Below are 20,756 nucleotides of genomic sequence, written 5' to 3'. Positions count from 1 at the left end.
AAGGGGTAAAAAAAAAAAAAAAAAAAGAGGGCTGCCTAGATTGATCTGTAAATGAATAGTAAAAGCTTAATCAATCTATTAATAAAGAATCAAGAATTTATCCTGCCCTTCCAGCTGTTGATATGTTTTTCTTTAAAAAAAGATACCAGCTACTAAATGAATGGCAGAATAAGTCTTTCACACGGAATAATCTAAGTAATGATAAAGATCTATATACATTAGAATGTCTATGTTCTATTTTTTTCAAAATTAGGAGTATTGCCACTTGATAAAGTTGTAATAATAGGATATGAAGACTGTCCATTACAGAGAAACAACCACACATTATATGCCTCCAGATGGAGCAACGGAACATTGCCTATGAAGTATAGTAAGTTCTCACTTATTAACATCGTGGATAGGTTCTGTGACTAAGTGACATGACCTAATAATGAAACCAATTTTACCATCGGCTAATTGATATAAACAAGAGTTAAATTAAGTTCCTACAGAGTCTCACTGTTATATGGAAACTACACTAAACAAAACTACGTTGAAGAAAACGTTATTTGAAGACTTTCTATACTCTTCCAAGCAGGCAAAAAAACCCCCCCACACAAACACACCAGAAGTGCTTGCTTCGGCAGCACATATACTAAATTGGAGCAATACAGAGAAGATTAGCATGGCCCTTGTGCAAGAATGACACACAAATTAGTGAAGCATTCCGTATTTTTATAAGATGTCAGGGGTTGTAGCTTGGGGGAGGGAGGTTACCACTCCTGTGAGATGTATAAATGTCTAACTATTATGTTGCTTTGTACACTTGAAGCTAAAAAAAAAAATGCTGAACCTGAATCAGACTAAGCCTCTAGATTTAGCAGCCACTTTACTAGAAATTTAGACGACTATGTTAAATAATATTCCGGGGACATATCAGCAAAATCCAAAACGTAGACAATTCTACAAGGCAACCTGTGTTCGTAAAAAAAAATAACCTGCAAGGAAAAAAGGAGGAAGAGAGAGTGAGAAGGAAAACTATAAATTTGTTTAGAGAGACTTAAGAGTCATATCAACCAAATGCAATGTATGAATCTTGTTTGAATATTGATTCAAACAAAACATAAAAACCATTTATGAGATAATCAGGGAAACTTGAACACTAAGCAGTTCTTTAATAATACTGAAAAGTTACTGGCAATTTTCTTAGTTGTGATAATGGTACTATTATGTTTTAAAAATCCTATTTTAGAAATAAACACAGTCAAATATTTACAGATGAAATTATATAAGTTAAAAATGCATGATGGTAAATGGTAGTTCATTATCTTATTCTCTGCTTTTATGTCTGGTTTACATTTTCCATAGTAATAAACTAGATTCGTTTGCCAAATAATGATTCAGTAACATAACATATTAAAGTTTTCCTGAATCAGCATTATACTAGGTAAATAAAATTATTTACAATATATGGATATTTAAAAAAATTTATATGAAGAATTCAGGTATAACCTTTAGTTGACAAAGTTTATCTGACTTATCTTGCAATTACCAAAAGTAGGGAAATAAGCTTTGCAATTTGTAATATAAAAAGATGCTCAAACTGGCCCATAAATATAAATGCAAATTGAAACTAAAATTCTAAAACCTTTTTTAATGTATCAGATTGGCAAAGAAAGGTGAGGTAATACAAAATACAAATAAATACACTGTTGGCCAGTGAGAGGGGAAAGGTACACTCTCGATACATTGTTGATAAGGCAATAAATTAGCACAGTTTTGATAGAAGATGATTTGGCAATTGTTTGTATTATGTTTATTTGTATTATGTTTTTTTGTTATTTCAACTAGAGTATCTTAATTCCTTTTGATCCCATCTGGGCAGATCTCATAGGAAGGCTCTAGAAAAGAAAAAAAAGATTTTAAAGAGATATTTGTGCCCTATGCTGCCACAATCCTAGAGAGAAAGAGGAAACAAATGAACACATTATCTTTCTTTCTGACTTTTAAAACCTTCGGCCATTTGAACTGTAAATATGAGCTTTCCATTGAGGGCTTATTAATTAATTATGAGTCTTCTCCTTTGTTTTCCTCTGGCGACCTGCTCGGCAATGTTTTGCAGCAACCTTTCAATTTAAGGCGATACCTACTGTCGTCAGCCAGCTGTATTGCTCCAGTTTTGCAGCTTCTTATAAATATATTTAGGGATCTTCTCTTTTTATCCTCAGCTACATACAGAAAATATAGTCTGAATACAAATAATCAACAATGGATCCTACAGAATGAATTTAACTCCTGGGAGAGTGGTGTGAAGCGCTTCGGAGGCAAACTTCTAAAAGGTAACACAAATATGCACGAAGCTGGGGGCAAGGGAAACAGCAGACAGCTGTACAGTGAGCAGCTGTGTGGGAAGTGACCGAAGGTGGCCTCCAGAGTAAGGGACTTTGTGTAGTGATGGCAAGAGCTATAAAAGCCTGGAGACCATAACTAGAAAGATGATCTACTATACCACACACCAAAACGGTAGCAAACAGCCTGAAGATAATAAGTGCTTGTAAATAGGTAGGCACATATGGGGGGGAGGGAGGTCTATTATACATAAGATCAAAAATTATATTCCGCTAAGGTGTGTGACTTTGGGGATACGTAAATTGGTTTGGGTCCTTGCTATGTTATTTTTTTTTAATAAAAAAGCAGGATGACTAACAGAAGGCAATGTTTTAAAATATACTATTAAAATGGATAATTCTTCCCAAGTTAAAACATCTAAACCACCTTTGTGCTGGAATGACAACCTGACTGACCAGCATGTCTCAAAGAGAGGCCCAAGGACCATCTAGATTGTTTTCTGAAAATGCAGAGTCTCACTAGCTGACAATCTGTCCATGAAGCCCAATAATCTATATTTTTAACAGGGACTCCAAATGATTCCTAAAGTTTGAAAGCCACTTCCAGGGACCCAATGTGGTAATATCTAAAAAAACAAATTTTTAATCTGAAAGAACATAGAAGTTGGACAACCAAGTTTTAAGGTAGAAATAAAAGTACTGTAATTCTAATTTACATACGTACACCAGAAACAAAAAGGTCGGAGTGTGTCTGCAAGAAATAAATGTCAGCCGTGAATAGTGTCATAGGAAAAAAATAAAGGTCTTTCTCACATTAAGGCAAATCCTAAACTTTATGCTGAACTAGTTCACCACTACCAAGAAAAACTAGCAAAATAACAATCAATAATCTCGCCGAAGGGCATATAATATGATTTCAACATACAGCCATCTGTCTATAGCTGTAAGAGAGAGTAAACGAGGTCCTAATCCCTCTGCACAAGGGCACTAACATTTGTTTCTCCATTACTAAGTTGAACCTGGTTGCATTTAATCTCTTGATCTTCAGGAAATGTTTCTGGATTTCCATAGTATGTCAAAAATCACCCTACTTGGTATCCCTCAGTTACATGAACTGAAGTTGAAATTAACCCAAAGTTTTATCCTTCATTGAAAAACCACAAATAAGGCACTTGGTTTTTTTTACTATTTAGAGACATCCAGAAAGGTCAAAACCAAACACTCAAATTCTGGATCTTAATCTGTACAGTCTATTCACAAATATGCCAGTAATTACCAGGTGTTCCTATTCAACCTTATACACATAATACTCCAGCTTGACATCACTGGAAGCTAAAAGAAAGCAGGAAGAAAGAAAGAAGAGCCAAAAAAAAACAAGAGGAAAAGAGAGTGCTTGGCCAGAATGAGGAAACCAGCCAACTTTGGAGCTAGACTGTGAATTTCAACTGGAGAACACAAACAAGGTTTGGAGAGGAATGCTGGGCATGGGGCAAGCCAGGGACACTGTTAAGATGACAGTCACTGTTCAGATGTCCATTCGCACGGTCAGAGTGTAAGTGAACCTCTCTGAAAGTGTGCAAATCACGGGAGATGGGGGAAGGTATGCACTGCAACTGAGTGTATAATTATACCTGAAAGAGGATGGTTCTCGTACAATTCGAGTAAAAGAATTAGAAAAAGTCTTACTCCTCACTCCTCTTAAAGTCTCTAACTCTATACTTCTTTTTCAGCTCTATTTTTAATTTAAAGACATTTTATTTTACATATTCTTTAAAACCACCTAAATCCTTTCAGATAAAAATACTTCATTGTGCTGGGTCATAAAGCGCGTTCCATAACATGTGATTTAGGAAAAGTCATTTCACTTTGAGACTCTGTGTCAAGAGTCCAGGTCAGGATTTGGGATACAAGATGGACAAGAAAACAAGAAGAGAAAAGAGTTCCAACAGGGAATCTAGAGCTAGGGTCCAAACAGTATCTGACAGTACTCAGGCACGTTGTCAATCCCAGATCAGAGAATAGTCTGGTTAGAGCTGGAACACCAGAGCTGGAAACAGAACTGAAAAACAGAAAGCTGCCTCTGATAACAACAAGCTCTCATGCTCTCTTAATCAATTAAGCATTTTCTATTAAACACCCACCCATATATAACAAGTTCTAGCAAATACACACAAGTTTATAGCTCTTTCTATTTACTAAATAATGATGTACTTACAAACTTGTTAGAGAGAGGGGGAGAGGGGGAGAGGGAGAGGGAGAGGGAGAGGGAAGAAAGGAGAGGAAGAGAGCGCGCACGCAAAACTGTAGGAACAAGAGCAGGGATTCTCATCCTGGCTCCAGCACTGCCCTTGCCATGATCTGGCCTCCTCTGAGCCAGGCTCCCTTTACCTGTGTTCTGAGCACGGCCACCTGGATGACTGTCATTTTGAAGGCCTGGCTCACTGGAACACTTAAAACTGCTACCTTCCTGTACATTGTAAGTTCGTAATACACACACGTACTTCACAGTGAGGCTACCTTCTAATTTTGCTAAAACTGCACACCCATCCATAACCATATATGAAAAATAGCTTGCCTAATAAATGCAATCATTGTTTGATATTTTTCTTGGATGTAGGCACAAAGTAAATTAGGGCAACCTACTTTGCATGTTAAGCAAATTGTACTTATAGATTTTTCCAACGCCATACAAAGAAGGAACAGGATTTAACATTAAATAACAAATATTACATCAAAACATGCAAATAAATACAAAACTTACCATCCCTGTTCATTTTTATACTTGTAAGCAGCCCCAAGAATGTGACACAAGGTGCCTCCAGCTTTGAAATCCATGAAACATTTTGCCTATAAATGATACAAGTTACACATGAGAAAAATACAAGTTCTGACAAAACTATTATACTTATGTCTGAATTCTAAGTTTTATAAACTCAAAGATATAAGCATATATCTTTAAAGGAGATATAACTCCTTTAATACTTTTTGGAACAAATAGAGGTATAAAGAAATTTTTCCAAATATGGATACAAAAAAATATTTCTTTTTGAATTCAATTAATTAACATTACTCTACAAGTAAACAGTCTGAAAAAATAGATTTACAAAAGGTACATTATAATGGTTCAACAGGAGACAATAGACAAAATGCTGAAATACTACAAATTCCACTGGTAATTTTAATATTTGACTTTTAAAATGTTAAAATTCCAGTAACAGACAATTTCCAGCAATATGGTCCTGTAGAATAAGGAATATTAGTATACATTAAAATTTTTTCCAATTTAGTTTCCTGACTTTAAATTATAAAAAAAAATTGTAACTGAACTATTATATTTTAAGCTTACAAATAAGGCCTCTAAGTCAGTCTTGTTATCCTGTCTTTTTAAAGACATGGGTTCTGAGTTCCTGATTTTTGCCAACACTATTCCCAGTACATCCCAAATGCTGCATCACATATTCTTAAGACAAATATATCTGGATGCAATTCTTATCATTGACAACTTATTTATCTGAGAAAATGCACAAGTCATTATAATTTTATAGTATTCGCATCTTAAAGTAGAAAACTGTGCTAGGTGGGTACTTACTAGAGCAGAATGAGACTTAGTTCTCCTCCTAAGCCTTTTCTGAACTCCCTTAGATTGGATGAAAATGCCCTCACACCACATATGCACACATGCACACCACTCACAGCACAATACTGAAATGGCTGTTTTATATATGTGTAATACAAACTCCCTGAGGACAGGAACACTGTCTTATTCAAATCTTAACACCAATATTCAGCAGAGTGCCTAACAAAGTAGGTAATTTGTAAAAATTTTCTCAACAGTTCAGCTATACTAAAATCATTTAAAAATTCACATCCATTTTACTGAGAAATATTACATATTGAGCAGACCAGAATAAAACATCTGTACACATAGCTTATGGTTAAGGTCAACTTTTTGACAGGTATTAGAGAAATTAAATCATTGTCAGGTATATACTTAAGACAAAATAACTTCTATCAACCACTATAGGGACAAGTGATGAATGAAGAAGTAGAAAACTGCAGCCTTCAACTTTCCAGTGGTATGATCTGAATAAATGCAAAGAGGGAAATTCATGAACCTGTCATCGGCACGAGTTTCAGTAATAACGTGCAACAAGAAGAACATTCTTAAAGATGTGGCAGAATAAAAAACAAAAAGGAACACTCACCACACAGCAAGGGTTCTTAGAGCTTACACAGAAATGGATTTGAGATTCTGGTCCTCCTGACAAGCTCAGTATCAAAACCACCCAGATAAAAAGCAGTAGCCCAGAGTCAGTGGATGGAGAGCTGGAGGCAGATGAGACACTTCTCAGGGACACCCACTGGGCTGACTGTATTTCCTGACTCAACCCTGATCCCAAGCACCCCCACCCTAAAGAGGCCCTGCTCTCTAACTGACTCTGGATGTAGTTCAAGTATAAAAGCTCATGTTCTTAAACATTCTCTAAAGCAGAAGCACAGGTTGTCAATGATAAATTCCTCTCAATTAGTACTGAAAAACCTAAAGAATAAAAGGGCAATAAATAGGGTACCAAAACTTGAGTTTTCCAGAGCCAGTGAGATCACGCCTTGTGTGTGCATCTCAGCAGCTGCACACCCCAATCAGAGGCTCTGGAGGTCAGGGACAGCTTCAACACACTGCTTCTATTCCTGGCTGTGTGACCACATTGCTTTTGATAAGCTGTTCCATCTCTGGCAACTAAACTGGAAATTTAATCTAATCTTATTCTGGATGTATATATATAAGTGGTTTCATCCTATTTATAGCCCACCTAAAATTCTGCAGAGCAGAATGAAACCTAGAAAACATAAATCTAAGTGCGTACTTAAAAGTGTTTTATATTTGTGCCAAAATGTCCTTATTTCTTCGACTTATTAAATGACAAAGTAATGCTAACAACTGGTAAAAAGGAGCACAGTGTATGTTTTGTTTGTATGGGTAGCATATACATGTTGATAATGTCATGTTTTGATCTATTCATCAAGAAATGACTGCTGGGCCGGCCAAGTGGCGCGATGGTTAAGAACTCGCTTGGGACGCCAGAGGGCCCCGGTTCGGATCCCACATATGAGGGCCAGTGACACTGCCCTCCACAGCTAAGATGCTGAACAACAGCTCAACCTGGAGCTGGGCTGCCATGAGTCGCCGGCGACGGCGTAGGCTGCAGCCCCTGTGGCAGTGGGTTGCCATGGGCTACCGTGTGTAGCCAGCAGCCGGCGTGAGCGGCCAGCAGCCGCAGTGAGCGGCCGTCCAGAAGCCGGCGACTGATCTGCCTCGCCAGGGAAGAGCGCAATGATGGTGCCAACTTGGGCCAGTGAAGCAACGTCCTCCACAACTAGACTGAAGAACAAAACGACAGCAACTTGTCTGTTCCCCTTCCCCCAATTCCCCAGCACTGTTCCCATCCCCCCAATTCCCCAATAAAAATCTTAAAAAAAAAAAAAAAGAAATGACTGCTGTGGGCCGGCCAAGTGGCTCAGTTGGTTAAGAGCGGGAGCTCTGAGCAACAGGGTTGCCGGTTCGATTCCCACATGGGCCAGTGACCTGCGCCTGAGCAAAGCTGCCGCTGAGCTGCTCAGCTGCTGAGAGCACGTGCTCCTAACAATAAGGCTGCCGGTTCAACTCCCACATGGGATGGTGGGCTACTCCGACCCGCAACTAAGATTGAACACAGCACCTTGAGCTGAACAGCCAAGAGCTGCTGACAGGCGGCCAGATGGCGCTGGACTTGGAGCTGAGCAAGGTGTGCCCTCCACAACTAAGACTGAAGGACAACAATGTGGCTGTTCCCCTTCCCCAATTTCCCAGTAAAATCTTAAAAAAAAAAGTGCCAGAAAACGGATATTAAAAGTAAATAAAGGAGCAGAAACTGAGTATGTCCAAGAAACCAAGAAAATTCATAGAAATTCACAAACTCATCTTCACACTGAAAAAAACAGGTATGGGAGAAAAACACACCGCTTTGACTCCAGAACCCTTTTACCTCACAAAGTATGATGACAGTCAAATAATTTATAAGGTTGTGTATTTTAACTGCTTTGGAGTTAAAAATAGTGCTTTCTAGACGTAGTTCCCAATTTTATTAGTAAGAGAAGTTATAATACAATTGACCATTGAGCAACGTGAGGGTTAGCGCACTGACCCCCCTGCACACTTGAAAATCTGTGTATAACTTCTGACTCCCCAAAAACTGCACTACTAGTAGCCTACTGCTGACCGGAAGGAAGCCTTACCGAAAACATGAGAAGTGGATTAACACATGTTTTCTAGGTTATATGTATTACATACTGTATGTATTCTTACAATAAAGTAAGCAAAAGAAAATGTCAAAAAAATAAGGAAAATATATTTGAAGTATTTATTGAAAAAACCTGCATATGAGTGGACTTGTGCAGTTCCAATTCATGTTGTTCAAGAGGCCACTGTGGTCTCGTAATTAGCACCTCTACCACAATTAGCACCTCTATCACGGTGGTCACTGCTGCAGTTTCTTATTCTTAGGGAGAACAAATAGTAGTATCCTTGCTACGAATTACAGAGAACTTCCCATGAGGCATACACTACCTCATTTACTCCTCACAACAGTCCTCTGAAGTTGACTCTTTTCACACCATTTCACAGATGAAACAGTGTTTCTAACTCCAGCAATAGAGCTGACTAAATGACCAGAAAACCCTACCACTACTATACATTGGATAAAATACAACATTTTGTAAATGTGTGGCTGAATTTCTAGAAAGGCGGCAAATCCCCAGGTGTGAAAATCAAAGAAAAAATATCAAAATGGTAATCTTATGAGGCAAAACACATGACTCTAGACTGATATTGGGGTGGGGATAATGAGGACATTAAATAGGCAATAATGTCAACTTTGATCATCTCAAGGCTAGGGTTTTACAGTCTGTGCAAGGACAGAAAATAAGATCTTAGACCTAAGCAAGGGAAGACGTTAGAACTAAGACAATCGCCCATCACACACACATAAATAAAGCCAAGGGTGTCAACAGGTGGCAGTGGCACATGAGGAAAAGGATAAGTGAGAAAAAGATCTGCCAGCCAAAAACTAAAGAGAAAAGCAAGCTTCCCTTCTCAAGAGAGTTTGGGTTTGGAACTGACACTAACCACTTAGTCTAGGAACCTCATGCCAAATTAAAATAAGAATTGGTCCTAAATTTGGCAGGTCCTCTGAAGAGCCTTAAGAGCAAACTCTCAGCCCAGACCAACAGGACTGCCAGATAAAATTCCACTGAAGGAGAGTTCACAGGCCAAAATTCGAACACACGAAGAAACAAAACACAAGTGTTTTTAAGTCAACAAACATCAAGATTAGAACACTAAAATTTTCAAATAATAGAAAAAATATAATAGGGCTTATATAAAATCAGAATACATAAAATGATTAAATAGAGAGAAAATTTTGGAAAAAAATACACGTAACTCCTAAAATGAGTAACATTCAATGAAACTAAAAGCCTAACTGACAGATTAGATAGGGGATTAGACAAGTAGATACAGAATAGAAGTTAAAATTTCTTTGAAATTGTAAAGGATATAAATCCTCAGCTTCAAGAAACATATCAGTCCTGAGGAATATATTAAAAATACATAAAATAATCCACACCTCGACACACTATATAGTGTAACTGCATAATAGCAAAGGCAAAATGATTGTAATAGCAACCAGAGAAAGAGAGTACCTAAAAACCCAACAATGGGACTGACAGGCTTTGCAACATCAATAACCTCAACAAATTACAAAGAATCAACATTAAAACATGTTTTTAATGTAACAAAATTAGAAATATATAATAAGAAATCACCATTCCTATCATCCTTTGAAATAAAAATGCAAGGGTCAAAGAAATCAAAATAGAAATAATAAAATATTTTAGAACTAAAGGATAATGAAAATATTACACATCAAAATGTATGAACTACAGCAGTAAATGCACATTTAAAAAAAAAACTCACAGGAATCCTGACCCCAACCTCACACATACTACACACAGATCAATTTCACTTGGATTAATTACAAATGTGAAAGGTAAAACAAAGCTTCGAGAGGAAAACAGAATACATTTATGACTTTGGAGTAGGCAGAGCTTTCTTTAAAAGGGCACAAAAAGCACTAACCATAAAGAAAAATTTTTATATAAAGTGCTCTATGTCAGTGATTGGCAAACTATGGCCCACAGATAGGCCAAATCCATCCTGCTCAGGCTTTTGCAAATAATGGTTTATTGGAACAAAGTCATGCTTATTCCTTTAATATTATCTGTTGCTACTTTCATGCAACATTAGCAAAGATGAGTAGTTGCAGCAGAGACCACATATTTACTATCTGACCTTTAACAGGTAAAAATATTTACTATCTGGCCTTTTACAGAAAAGGCATACTGATCCCTGCTCTATTACAATTAAGAACCTCTGTTCATCAAAAGACATCATCATGAGAGTAAAAAATAAGCTACCGAGAAGATATTTGCAGTAAGTATTTGAAACAAAGGCCTCATATCCAGAATACATAAGAAAATCTTAAAAAAACAAACAAGACATACAGATGACTGGATTAAAAAAGACAAGGGCCAGCCGAGCTAGGGTTGCGGTTCAGATCCCACACTGAGGGCCAGTGACACTACCCTCTACAGCTAAGATGCTGAACAACAGCTCAACCTGGAGCTGGGCTGCCATGAGTCACCAGTGACAGTGTAGACTGCAACCCCTGCTGCAGTGGGTTGCCATGGGCTACCGTGTATAGCCAGTAGCCAGCAGCCAGCGTGAGCNCAGCTCTGAGCAGCAGGGCCCCGGTTCGGATCCCAAACATGGGCCAGTGAAGCAACGTCCTCCACAACTAGACTGAAGAACAAAAGGACAGCAACTTATCTGTTCCCCTTCCCCAATTCCCCAACACTGTCCCACTCCCCCCCTAAAAAAAAAAAAAAGGGACTAACAATGTCATACTTATTTCATATTGTTGCTGAGATTTATCGATCTGAAACTGCAGTAGCAAATGCAACAGAAAAGTTTAGTTAAAACCCATCAATGTGTACAAGTAGAGATACAGTGTGTACAAACACAGCAAAAGAACCTTCTGATCAATACTTTCATCACTCCAACAACACTCTCAGAAACTGATAGGGTTCTGGCTGTCAAACTGAATTCTGAATCTGAGTACACCCAAGAAATATACTCTGGCTTTATGAAACCCTGAGTAATCAAACCTAACTTTGACTTTGTCTTAAAGCTTCAGGGACACTGAGCCAACATTAGCCTGCTGGTTATCTAAGCCTCAGCTGCTCTCTTAAAATTGGGACCAAACAGATGCACGGACTTTGGAGAAACAGAAATTGTTAATATTTCCCTTTTTCTGTTCCCTTCCTTGATATTTGATTTTGTAAAACAGTTCTATGGGAGCCACAAAGGGATAATCCAAAAGAATATTACTCCTGAGTACTTTTCTTTGTTAAAGCTACTTTGATAAATTAATACATTATGTCAATTATAACTCAGTAAAAATGAAGGAAAAACATCCAGGCGGGAAAAAAATAACTAAATTAAGGAACACTGAAATTAGGACCCAAAGCATTAGCTGAAGGACACAGGATAAACTATATATTCAATTACCTTAGCCACTTTCAGAAGCTCTATTGCCTACACAAAAAAAGTACCAATTTTCACTGTACAAGAGAGAACAATATTCTTGTCTACTTATATGCAGATAATAAAAGTCAATCTACAATCCCAAATGTGACTCTAAAATTTCTGGGGGTAAAAATAGTCAAAGCATCTAAAAAGATACTACAAATAATAATATATATTGTCTCTCACTTCCTAAAACTTCAGGTAAGAGTCATTATTGAAAGTACCACAGTGTAATGTCAACCAAACCCAAGATCCCTGCCCAAGCATAACGACTTCTCAAAGCCAACAGGCCTCACTGCTCTGTAGACCCCAAATGAACAGGTTCCTAGAGCACCGTTATCTTTTCATTCACTCAACTAGTATTTACTAAGCAACTACTAAGGGCGAGGCAGTAAGTACCAACCATGTTCAAGGACAAACTCTAGGGAACAGGCCTGACAAGATCCTTGCCCCAGTGCTATGGTCCTCAATGGGGAAATACAGAACTGAAAAGGGTGTTCCGGAAACTTGGGGGCAGAGGGAGTATTTCTAGCTCTCTGCTTCATTACACCTTCTAACGGAGTCATTCCTAAGTATTTTCATAAAGGGGAAGTAAAAAAACATGTTACAAAAAAAGGGGTTAAGTCACAACTTTCAATACCATCGACTCAGCGGACCTTAAATCCCAAAGGCAGGAGAAACAGAATGAAATGAAAAACATAATTTCAAAAGGTGATACGAAGGAAATAAAGATGACATGAAGTGGAGTGATCTAACATAAATGGGGTTCTCAGGAAAGGCCTCACTGAGAAACACTCAAGTACAAGTGAACATTAACTCTTGTACTCCCATTATACATACCTAAAAATACTACACAGTAAAAAGCCAATTTTTAATGTTAGTTCTCATCAATACTATAATTCCTTACATTATTAACCTGCTGTTACTACCTTCCGAGTACAATCGACCATACTCCTCTAGCAAATCAACAACAGGTAGTAAGACCTTAGTCACCTCACTTGACTTTGAAGTCTAGTCTCTAAACAAAACGAAGCCGCTTTTTACACACTGGCTCAGTTTTTAACAATCATTGCTCACACACCTAAGGCAGCTAACAAAAGAGATTCACACCCTCCGGGCTGGCTGAGCTCGACTGTTCCTGTTCACTGAGGTGAACAGGGACTTCGCCCCGGGTGCGTGAGCTCCAAAGAGAAGGGCCCTGGGGGGCTCGGTGGAGACCCCCGCGCGCAGGCCCTGAGAGCTGACCGCGGGGGCGTGGCGAACCCGGCGCCTGCCTTTGTTGTCCCTCGTGGCGCGCGGGGGGGAGGGGCGGCCTGAGGCCCGCGAGGCCAGTAGTCGCCCCCAGCCTCCGTCGCGTGGCCTCCCGGCTCCCACGGGCGCGCGAACCCACCTTCTTGTAGTGCTTGCCCAGCCAGACCCGCACCGAATCCAGCTGGGACACCGTCTCCGGGCTTTCCCAAAACTTGCTGGCCGGGCCCCCGTCCTTCCGCCGATAAACCGCCAAGCCCGCAGCCGCCGCCGTGGCGCCTGCCGCCGACCCCGGCCCGCCGCCGCCCGCTGCCGCGGCCATCGTCGCCGTCCGTCGTGCCCACAGTCCGGCCCGCCCCGGCCCTCGCGNGACTGATCTGCCTTGCCCGGGAAGAGCGCGCAATGATGGTGCCAACTTGGGCCAGTGAAGCAACGTCCTCCACAACTAGACTGAAGAACAAAACGACATCAACTTGCCTGTTCCCCTTCCACCAATTCCCCAGCACTGTTCCCATCCCCCCAATTCCCCAATAAAAAAAAATCTTAAAAAAAAAAAAAAAGTACAATGGATTCTACTACATATCCATCAGAACAGGTAAAATTATACAGACTAATCATACCAAGTATTGAAAAGAATGCAGAAGAACTGGAACTCTCATACACAGCTGGATGGTACATAAAATGATACAACCACTTTAGAAAACAGTTGGACAGCTTCTTAAAAAGTTAAATGTTACCAACGCTATGACCCTAACATTCCTCTCCATGGTATTTACTCAGGAGAAATGAAAACATGTCCACAAAACACTTCTACATTAACACTGATAGCAGCTTTACTATAAAGCTGGAAATGCCCAAATTCCCATCAAACAGTGAAAGGATAAAAAAATTGTGCTTTATCCATACAGTGGAATACTAATCAATAATAAAAAGGAACAAAATATTGATAAATGGAATGACAAAGATATGTATCTCAGAATCTGTATGCTGATGAAAGCGAGGCAAAAAAAAGTGTATACTATGTGATTCCGTTTATATAAATTTCTTCAAATAGTAAATTAATCTGTAGTGTCAATGGTTGCCAGGGGATGGGGTGGAAGGGAAATGGATGCCAAGGAAACTTCTGGTGGTGATGGAAATGTTCATTACCTTGAACTCAGTTTAAATATGTATCATTTATTGTACATCAATCACATCTCAGTAAAATTGGAGGGGAAAATGTTATGTATGGGAAAAGGGAAATTTTTAAAAGTTTTAAAAAATATTAAAAATAAATAAAATATCACCCAAATAAATCAGAAATACAATGCCAGTGAACTAGGTTTCCGCTTGTGTATCATACAGGACTATAGGCCTGCCATTAACACAGGTCATCGAGTTTTCTGGAATCCTGGTCAACACCTGGCCCAGCATACCCTCTGCCAGGCATATAAGTACAGCCCTAAAAGACAAGAGTCCCGACTCTGCAGTCCACTGAGCTCTGACTGGTCCTGCTGTATCATCTAGCTCGCTGCCCTTGCAGATGAATTGCAAGGGCCATAAGCTAACTGGCTAGATTTTTCAGAGATTTAGCCTCTTTTCTAAAATAATGTTTTATCTACAGGTATATATGGCTGAACAGTTCAGCTGGGCCCTCATTTTGGCTCAATTTGTTTTTTTCATGGTTGCAAATACTTCCTCCATGACTCACAACAGAAAAGGATACATACGATACCATTCATATAAAATTCTAAGACAAGAAAAACTATACTACTTCATTCAGGAACACATATAAACATTGTGATACATATAAAGAAAAGCAAAGATTACAACTGGGAGAAGAAAGGGTTTCTGATTGGGGAAGAAATACATAATTTCTAGATTTTTCTTAATGTTCTATTTTCTGACCTGGGTTGTGGCTAATTGAGTGTCCTCTCTGTAATTACTTATGTCAACATTTTATTCGTTTTCTGTATGTTTTATTCTACAATAAGAAATTTTAAAGAAGTGAAACTAAATCATCACTCCGCAAAGTCAATGTCCCACACCATTTCACTTAAATGGCTGCTGTATTCTACTTTCACCAGAATTTTAAGCTACACATTTAAAGGGCCAACTTCCAGTGCATATGCAACACTTCTGTTCTTCTAGTGCCATGTTCCAAAGATAGTCTCTCCACTCTGAAATTTACAGAATGGCAGAGTCATAGTTGCAAATTAAATGATTAAATTTTTTTTAGGTGTAATGACAAGTTGAAAATTTTGAACATCTCATGGACATGTATAAAATTTCAGCTACTTTAGGTTCTGAGTTCACCTTCTAATAGTCTTCTAGGTCTTAGAGATTTGTTGTTTTTAAACATAGATGTTTATGATCTTTTTAAAAGTTAGAATACAAAACTGGCTCTATCCTAGCATTACAATTATGTTTAGGCTATATATGCATATGTACTAAGCCTTGAGGGAATTAGGGGAAAATAAGAATTTTTACTTGTGGTGGAGATAAAAACTTTTTTCTTGTTACAATTCATATTATGTTTGCCTATGTAATATACTTTTTTCCTAAATCATTGTAACTTCTCAGTTACATTAGATAGAACTATGTTGAGCCAGCTTTTTAATATCCAGTATGATTTAGGAAGTTAGCTATAAAGTTTCACTTTGATTAAGAAAAAGAATTAGCTCAGAGTGCCTCAGTTGGTTAAGAGTTGGCTTAAGAGAGTGAGCTCCGAGCAACAGGGCCGCCAGTTCAATTCCCACATGGGCCAGTGACACTGTGCCTGAGCTGAGCTGTCGCTGAGCTGCCAACAGGTGGCAGGATGGCTCAGCTGGTGTAACAACAAGACTGCCTTGCCTGTTCGATGGTGGGCTACGGCCACCCGCAATTAAGACTGAACTCGGCACCTTGAGCTGAGCTGCCGCCCACATGGCTCAGTGGATAGAGCATGCACTCTTAACAACAAGGCTGCTGGTATGACTCCCGCATGGGATGGTGGCTACGACCACTCGCAACTATGATTGAACACAGCACCTTGATCTTAGAGGCCACAAGCTGCCTAATGGAAGCCAGATGGCGACTGGCACCCTCTACAATGAAGACTGGCACCCTCTATAATGAAGACTGAAGAACAACTTGTCTGTTCCCCTCCCCCAATTCCCCAATAAAACCTTAAAAGGGGGGAAAAAAAAAAGAATTAGCTCAAATAGTGAATTCTTAAACCAGTACTGTTTATTCAAGAAAAAAACCAAATAACTTTTTAAGGTAAATAGCTTACATGTTTCACTAAAACATTCTTTGCTTTATTGTCTCTCATCCACTTTTGTTTTAAACAATTACACATTATAGCAATCCCTTTCATTTGGGAAAATGCTAAACACTATTTTGAAAGGAAGAGAAGTACATCTGGTCCCACTGGCACTAAACCAAGAATTATATTTAATTATGGTTTATGCCTAAAAATAGTCCCTAATCTTTAAAATCTGGAAAAAAGTAATGGTTTATTTCCCAGGAGTTACATATTCCACAAATAAAGCCCACAATAAATACTATTTTTTAAAATACTCATATAATCCTAATTAGGAATACCAATATAATGTAAATTACATTATATAAAATATATAATGTTATGTGTAAATTTTATTCTAAACCAAGTTACACTTGGTAAAGTACAATCTATTTGTATTATATTACAGTGTTTTAAATGATGAAAACATCAACTAGTTCAAACAGGAAATAAACACTTGAGAATTTAGAGGAAAAGGAACATGAAGCTTTCAATTCAGAAAATACACACACACACACACACACACACACACACACACACACAGACAAAAAGCAAATGATAAAAGTTAATGCGGTAAAATGTTAACAAATGGAGATACTGAATGAAGAGAAAATGAAAGTTCTTTGTATTATTCTTGCAAATTTTAATTTTGAATTAATTTTAAACTTCACAAGATACCTCTCTCCCCCCAAAAAAGTCTCAATTAGTCACATGGTTCAGAAAACAAAATATACTAATTATCCAGTTGAGTAGTTTATTTTTAGTAAAAACTGAGTATGTGCCTCCAATATCTAAATTTATTTATAAATTACATACATGTAGTTACTACAACGCTAATACATTACATATATATAACATAAATCACACATTAAAATGTAGGTATTTTTAAAGGATAAGCTAGAAAATACATTAAAATAGAAGAATGACCTCGTTCTACAACTCTGAATTCAACTAGTACCCAGTAACTCCCAAGTCTCTTTCTCTAACTCAACCTTTTCTCTACAACTCCAGATCTCGTTTCCTATCACCTATGGGATTTCTAAACCTGCAGTGCTCATATGAGAGCCAGCCTCAACAGTTGAGGCAGAGTACCTTTCTCCAGAAGCCTGCTTTTACTCTGGCTTTCCCCCTAGTGCCAAAGGTATCTATCTGCTCAGCACAGTAATCCTCATCAATTCTTTCTTGCTCCAGCCCCACAACCTCCCCACCACCCCCCAAAAATCACAAAGTTCTACCCCTTTAAACTCTTTCAATTCCTTTCTGCCCTCTTTGAATCCACTACTTCCTCTATGGGCTGTGATCACAGCTCACTTGGATTGAGAGCAGCCTTTTCATGAAAACTAGCTTTCAAAGCCTCCAGTATGAACAGCTTCCAATCCATTCTTCACACTGAAGCCTGCAGGATTTCTAAAACCCAAGCCACCTTCTATTCTCTCTCTTGTAGTTCCCCATCATTTTCAAGATTAAAGCCATACTTCTACCATAGTGAACTTGTCCTTTTAGGACTGATTTTGGCCCATCTCTGCCCATTGTCCTCAGTTCTAAGCTTGCTGAACTATCTGCAACTACTTGAAGTACCAAATTTGCTTTTTACATGTTGCTATCACTGCCTGCAAATCCCATCCTCCAGCATTTCCCTGAAGAACTAATACTCAACTTTCAGGACTCAGTTCAAACATCCTTTCCCCTGGAAAACACTTCCTGAGATCAGGAAAGTCAAAGCATCTCTTCATAAAGCTCACAAGAGTTAAGATCCCTGAGGATAAACAATACACTGTATTACTCTCTGAACTCTCAGAACTTAGTACATAATCGAACGCTTACTATCTACTGAACTCAAATCAGTGATAAAAGAAACACTTTTTAATAAATGTTGCTGGTATAACTAGATAATCATATAGAAAAAGATAAACTAGATTCACTGCTCATACTGAATACCAAGATAAATTCTAAATGGATGAGAGTTAAACGTAAAAAATGAAACCATGTAAACACTTGAAGAACATGTGGCTGAATTCCTTTATCATCTATGAGTGGAGAAATCTTCCTAACATGATTCAAAAAAGACATTGCTATATTTGACTAAATAAAAATAAATGTCTGGATAGCAAAAATACCATACGCAAAGTCAACACCTTTACTGCAAGATCAGTAAAACAATACTATTGGGTTGTTGGAAGTCATGACGTATTTTTCTGTTTTTCGTTGCAAAAACACATCATGACTTTTCCGACAACCCAATATTTCTTATTCTCAATTATATCTGAGAGATCAGTGAGTTGTTAAAAGACTTAGTGATAAAATAACACCCAAATCAAAAGTTTTTGAGATTTAAAAAAAAAGTCTACTGATAATAAATTCAGTGGAGGCAGCAAACAGCAGAATAGAAACTGTAGAAGCACAAATCAGAGAACTGGAAGACAAAAATTATGGGACATGACAGTCCCTGGAACTCTAGTATTTGTACAGAGTTGAAAAATTATTTTAAAGGTGTACAGGACAGCAGAGAAGACTAAAAGATTGAAAGTTTCCTGAACTAAAGAAACATAATTTGAGTCTTCAGAGCACGACTTATCATAACTAGACATATTTCTGAATTTCAAAGATAAAAAAGACTTTAAAGATCAGTATAAAAAAGGAAGTAAATAAACAAGTAGTATCAAGTTTTTTCACTACAAAATCAAATGTTAAGGAAAGAACAAAATCTACAGATTAAAAAAAAAAAGTAAAAGCATACCCCAGTATTTCTATACCCAGCCAAACTATCAGTCAAAATATTAACTGCAAGGAGAACAGAATTATATTCTTACACAGGCTCAGAAGAATTCCACCTACTAAATATAAAAATTCCACAAAATAGTACTCTAGCCACAAAAACTGAATCAGGGGAAAAAATGGAGAAGACTTCGTACAGCAGAAACTATGAGGAAACCAAAACATAGTATAATGTTAACAGTTAAGTCAACATAATAACTGTTGTGATGTTAATGCAGATGTTAAATGATACCTGAAAGAGAAGCTTCCTACAGTTATATAGTGATAACATTCTATAGCTAAAAGCTGATGTACTTACAGGGAGTTTGGTGAGGGCAGGGTTGGTGACATGCTTTCCAAAGGCATCTTCCTGAAACTGGAGAAGCTGCACCACCAGCCCAGCCAGCGTTTTATTGGTAGGAGCATCCGCATGAACATACTGCAAGAGAAAGACAGGGATTCAAAAATTGGGGCAATCGTACAGAAGAGAACGTTAGCTTACTTCCTAGTACCTACTAAGCACTGGCACGGTGGCAGTTATAAATGTCTGAGACATTGCTCTCTGCCATAAAGGAGCTTATAAAAACAAATACTGGGGGTGGTAGGAAAGGACAGACAACAGTCTCTGTAGTTAACAGATCTTCAGAACTAGAGATACCATGCCCAAGAAACCAAACCCAAGCCATCTCATCTGCCCTGAATCTTACTGAAAGACAGTGATATCCTAGGCCTCAAAGTGGAGCCTGAGACTACAACGGAATGAGACCTATTGGCCAGTGTCTTTTGTATGTGGGATGAATGTACATAATTTGTGGGCAGAGAGCAAACTGTGTTGTTTTTAAAACAGATCCACAAATTCTGACATCTCATCAAGAGGTGGGGTGGATGCCCTCTTCAACGGAATCAGATCGATCCTTAGTGACTCACTTATAACCAACAGAATGCAGCAAAAGTGATGCTATGTGACTTCTGAGAGTAAGTCAAGAAAGCTTCCACATAGTTCTTTTGGGACACTCACCTTTGGAGCCCTAACTACGATGAAAAAGTCCAACCACCCTGACACCACCATACTTTTAGTCCAGGCTACATGGAGAGGGCACATGGAGTTGCTATCGTCACCAGCCCTAGCTGATGTCCCAGAAGACTAACAACACAACCATCAGGCACATGAGTAAAGATAGTTCCAGATGATTTTGACCCAAAGCTGTCAACTCACCCGCTCCCCTCCCACGTCACCAAATCTCCCCAATCAAGACCCCAGACATCACTGAGCAGATACAACTGTCCCCATTATGCCCTTCCTAATTCCAGACACACAGGAACTTTAAGCATAATAAAATGGTGGTTTTTATGCATCAAAAAAAATACATGTGTGTGCATTTAAAACGGGTTAATTGGGGGCTGGCCGAGTGGCGCGATGGTTAAGAACTCGCTTGGGATGCCAGAGGGCCCCGGTTCGGATCCCACATATGAGGGCCAGTAA

At 38.5% G+C, this 20,756-nt stretch overlaps 1 protein-coding gene across 2 annotated transcripts in view; it reads right to left on the bottom strand.

Moving 5' to 3' along the window:
* SMARCC1 (SWI/SNF related BAF chromatin remodeling complex subunit C1) overlaps positions 1-19,709 on the bottom strand; it is a 151,021-nt gene extending 131,312 nt beyond the window's left edge. Inside the window, exons 1-2 of one of the 2 annotated variants that reach the window (XM_019632499.1) lie at positions 19,593-19,709; positions 5,089-5,174 (exon numbers count right to left, since the gene is read on the bottom strand). In XM_019632499.1, the coding sequence (XP_019488044.1) occupies positions 5,089-5,162 (74 nt within the window). In that variant the 5' untranslated portion in view covers positions 5,163-5,174; positions 19,593-19,709. The remainder of the gene's footprint in view (positions 1-5,088; positions 5,175-19,592) is intronic. The other variant, XM_019632493.1, reaches the window with a different exon arrangement.
* Between the last annotated feature and the right edge of the window lie 1,047 nt (positions 19,710-20,756).

This window comes from Hipposideros armiger, unplaced genomic scaffold, assembly GCF_001890085.2.
Source record: "Hipposideros armiger isolate ML-2016 unplaced genomic scaffold, ASM189008v1 scaffold_18, whole genome shotgun sequence".
Lineage (NCBI taxonomy): Eukaryota > Metazoa > Chordata > Mammalia > Chiroptera > Hipposideridae > Hipposideros > Hipposideros armiger.
The sequence above is the reverse complement of the archived record's forward strand: the minus strand, read 5'-3'. Positions and strand labels throughout refer to the sequence as shown.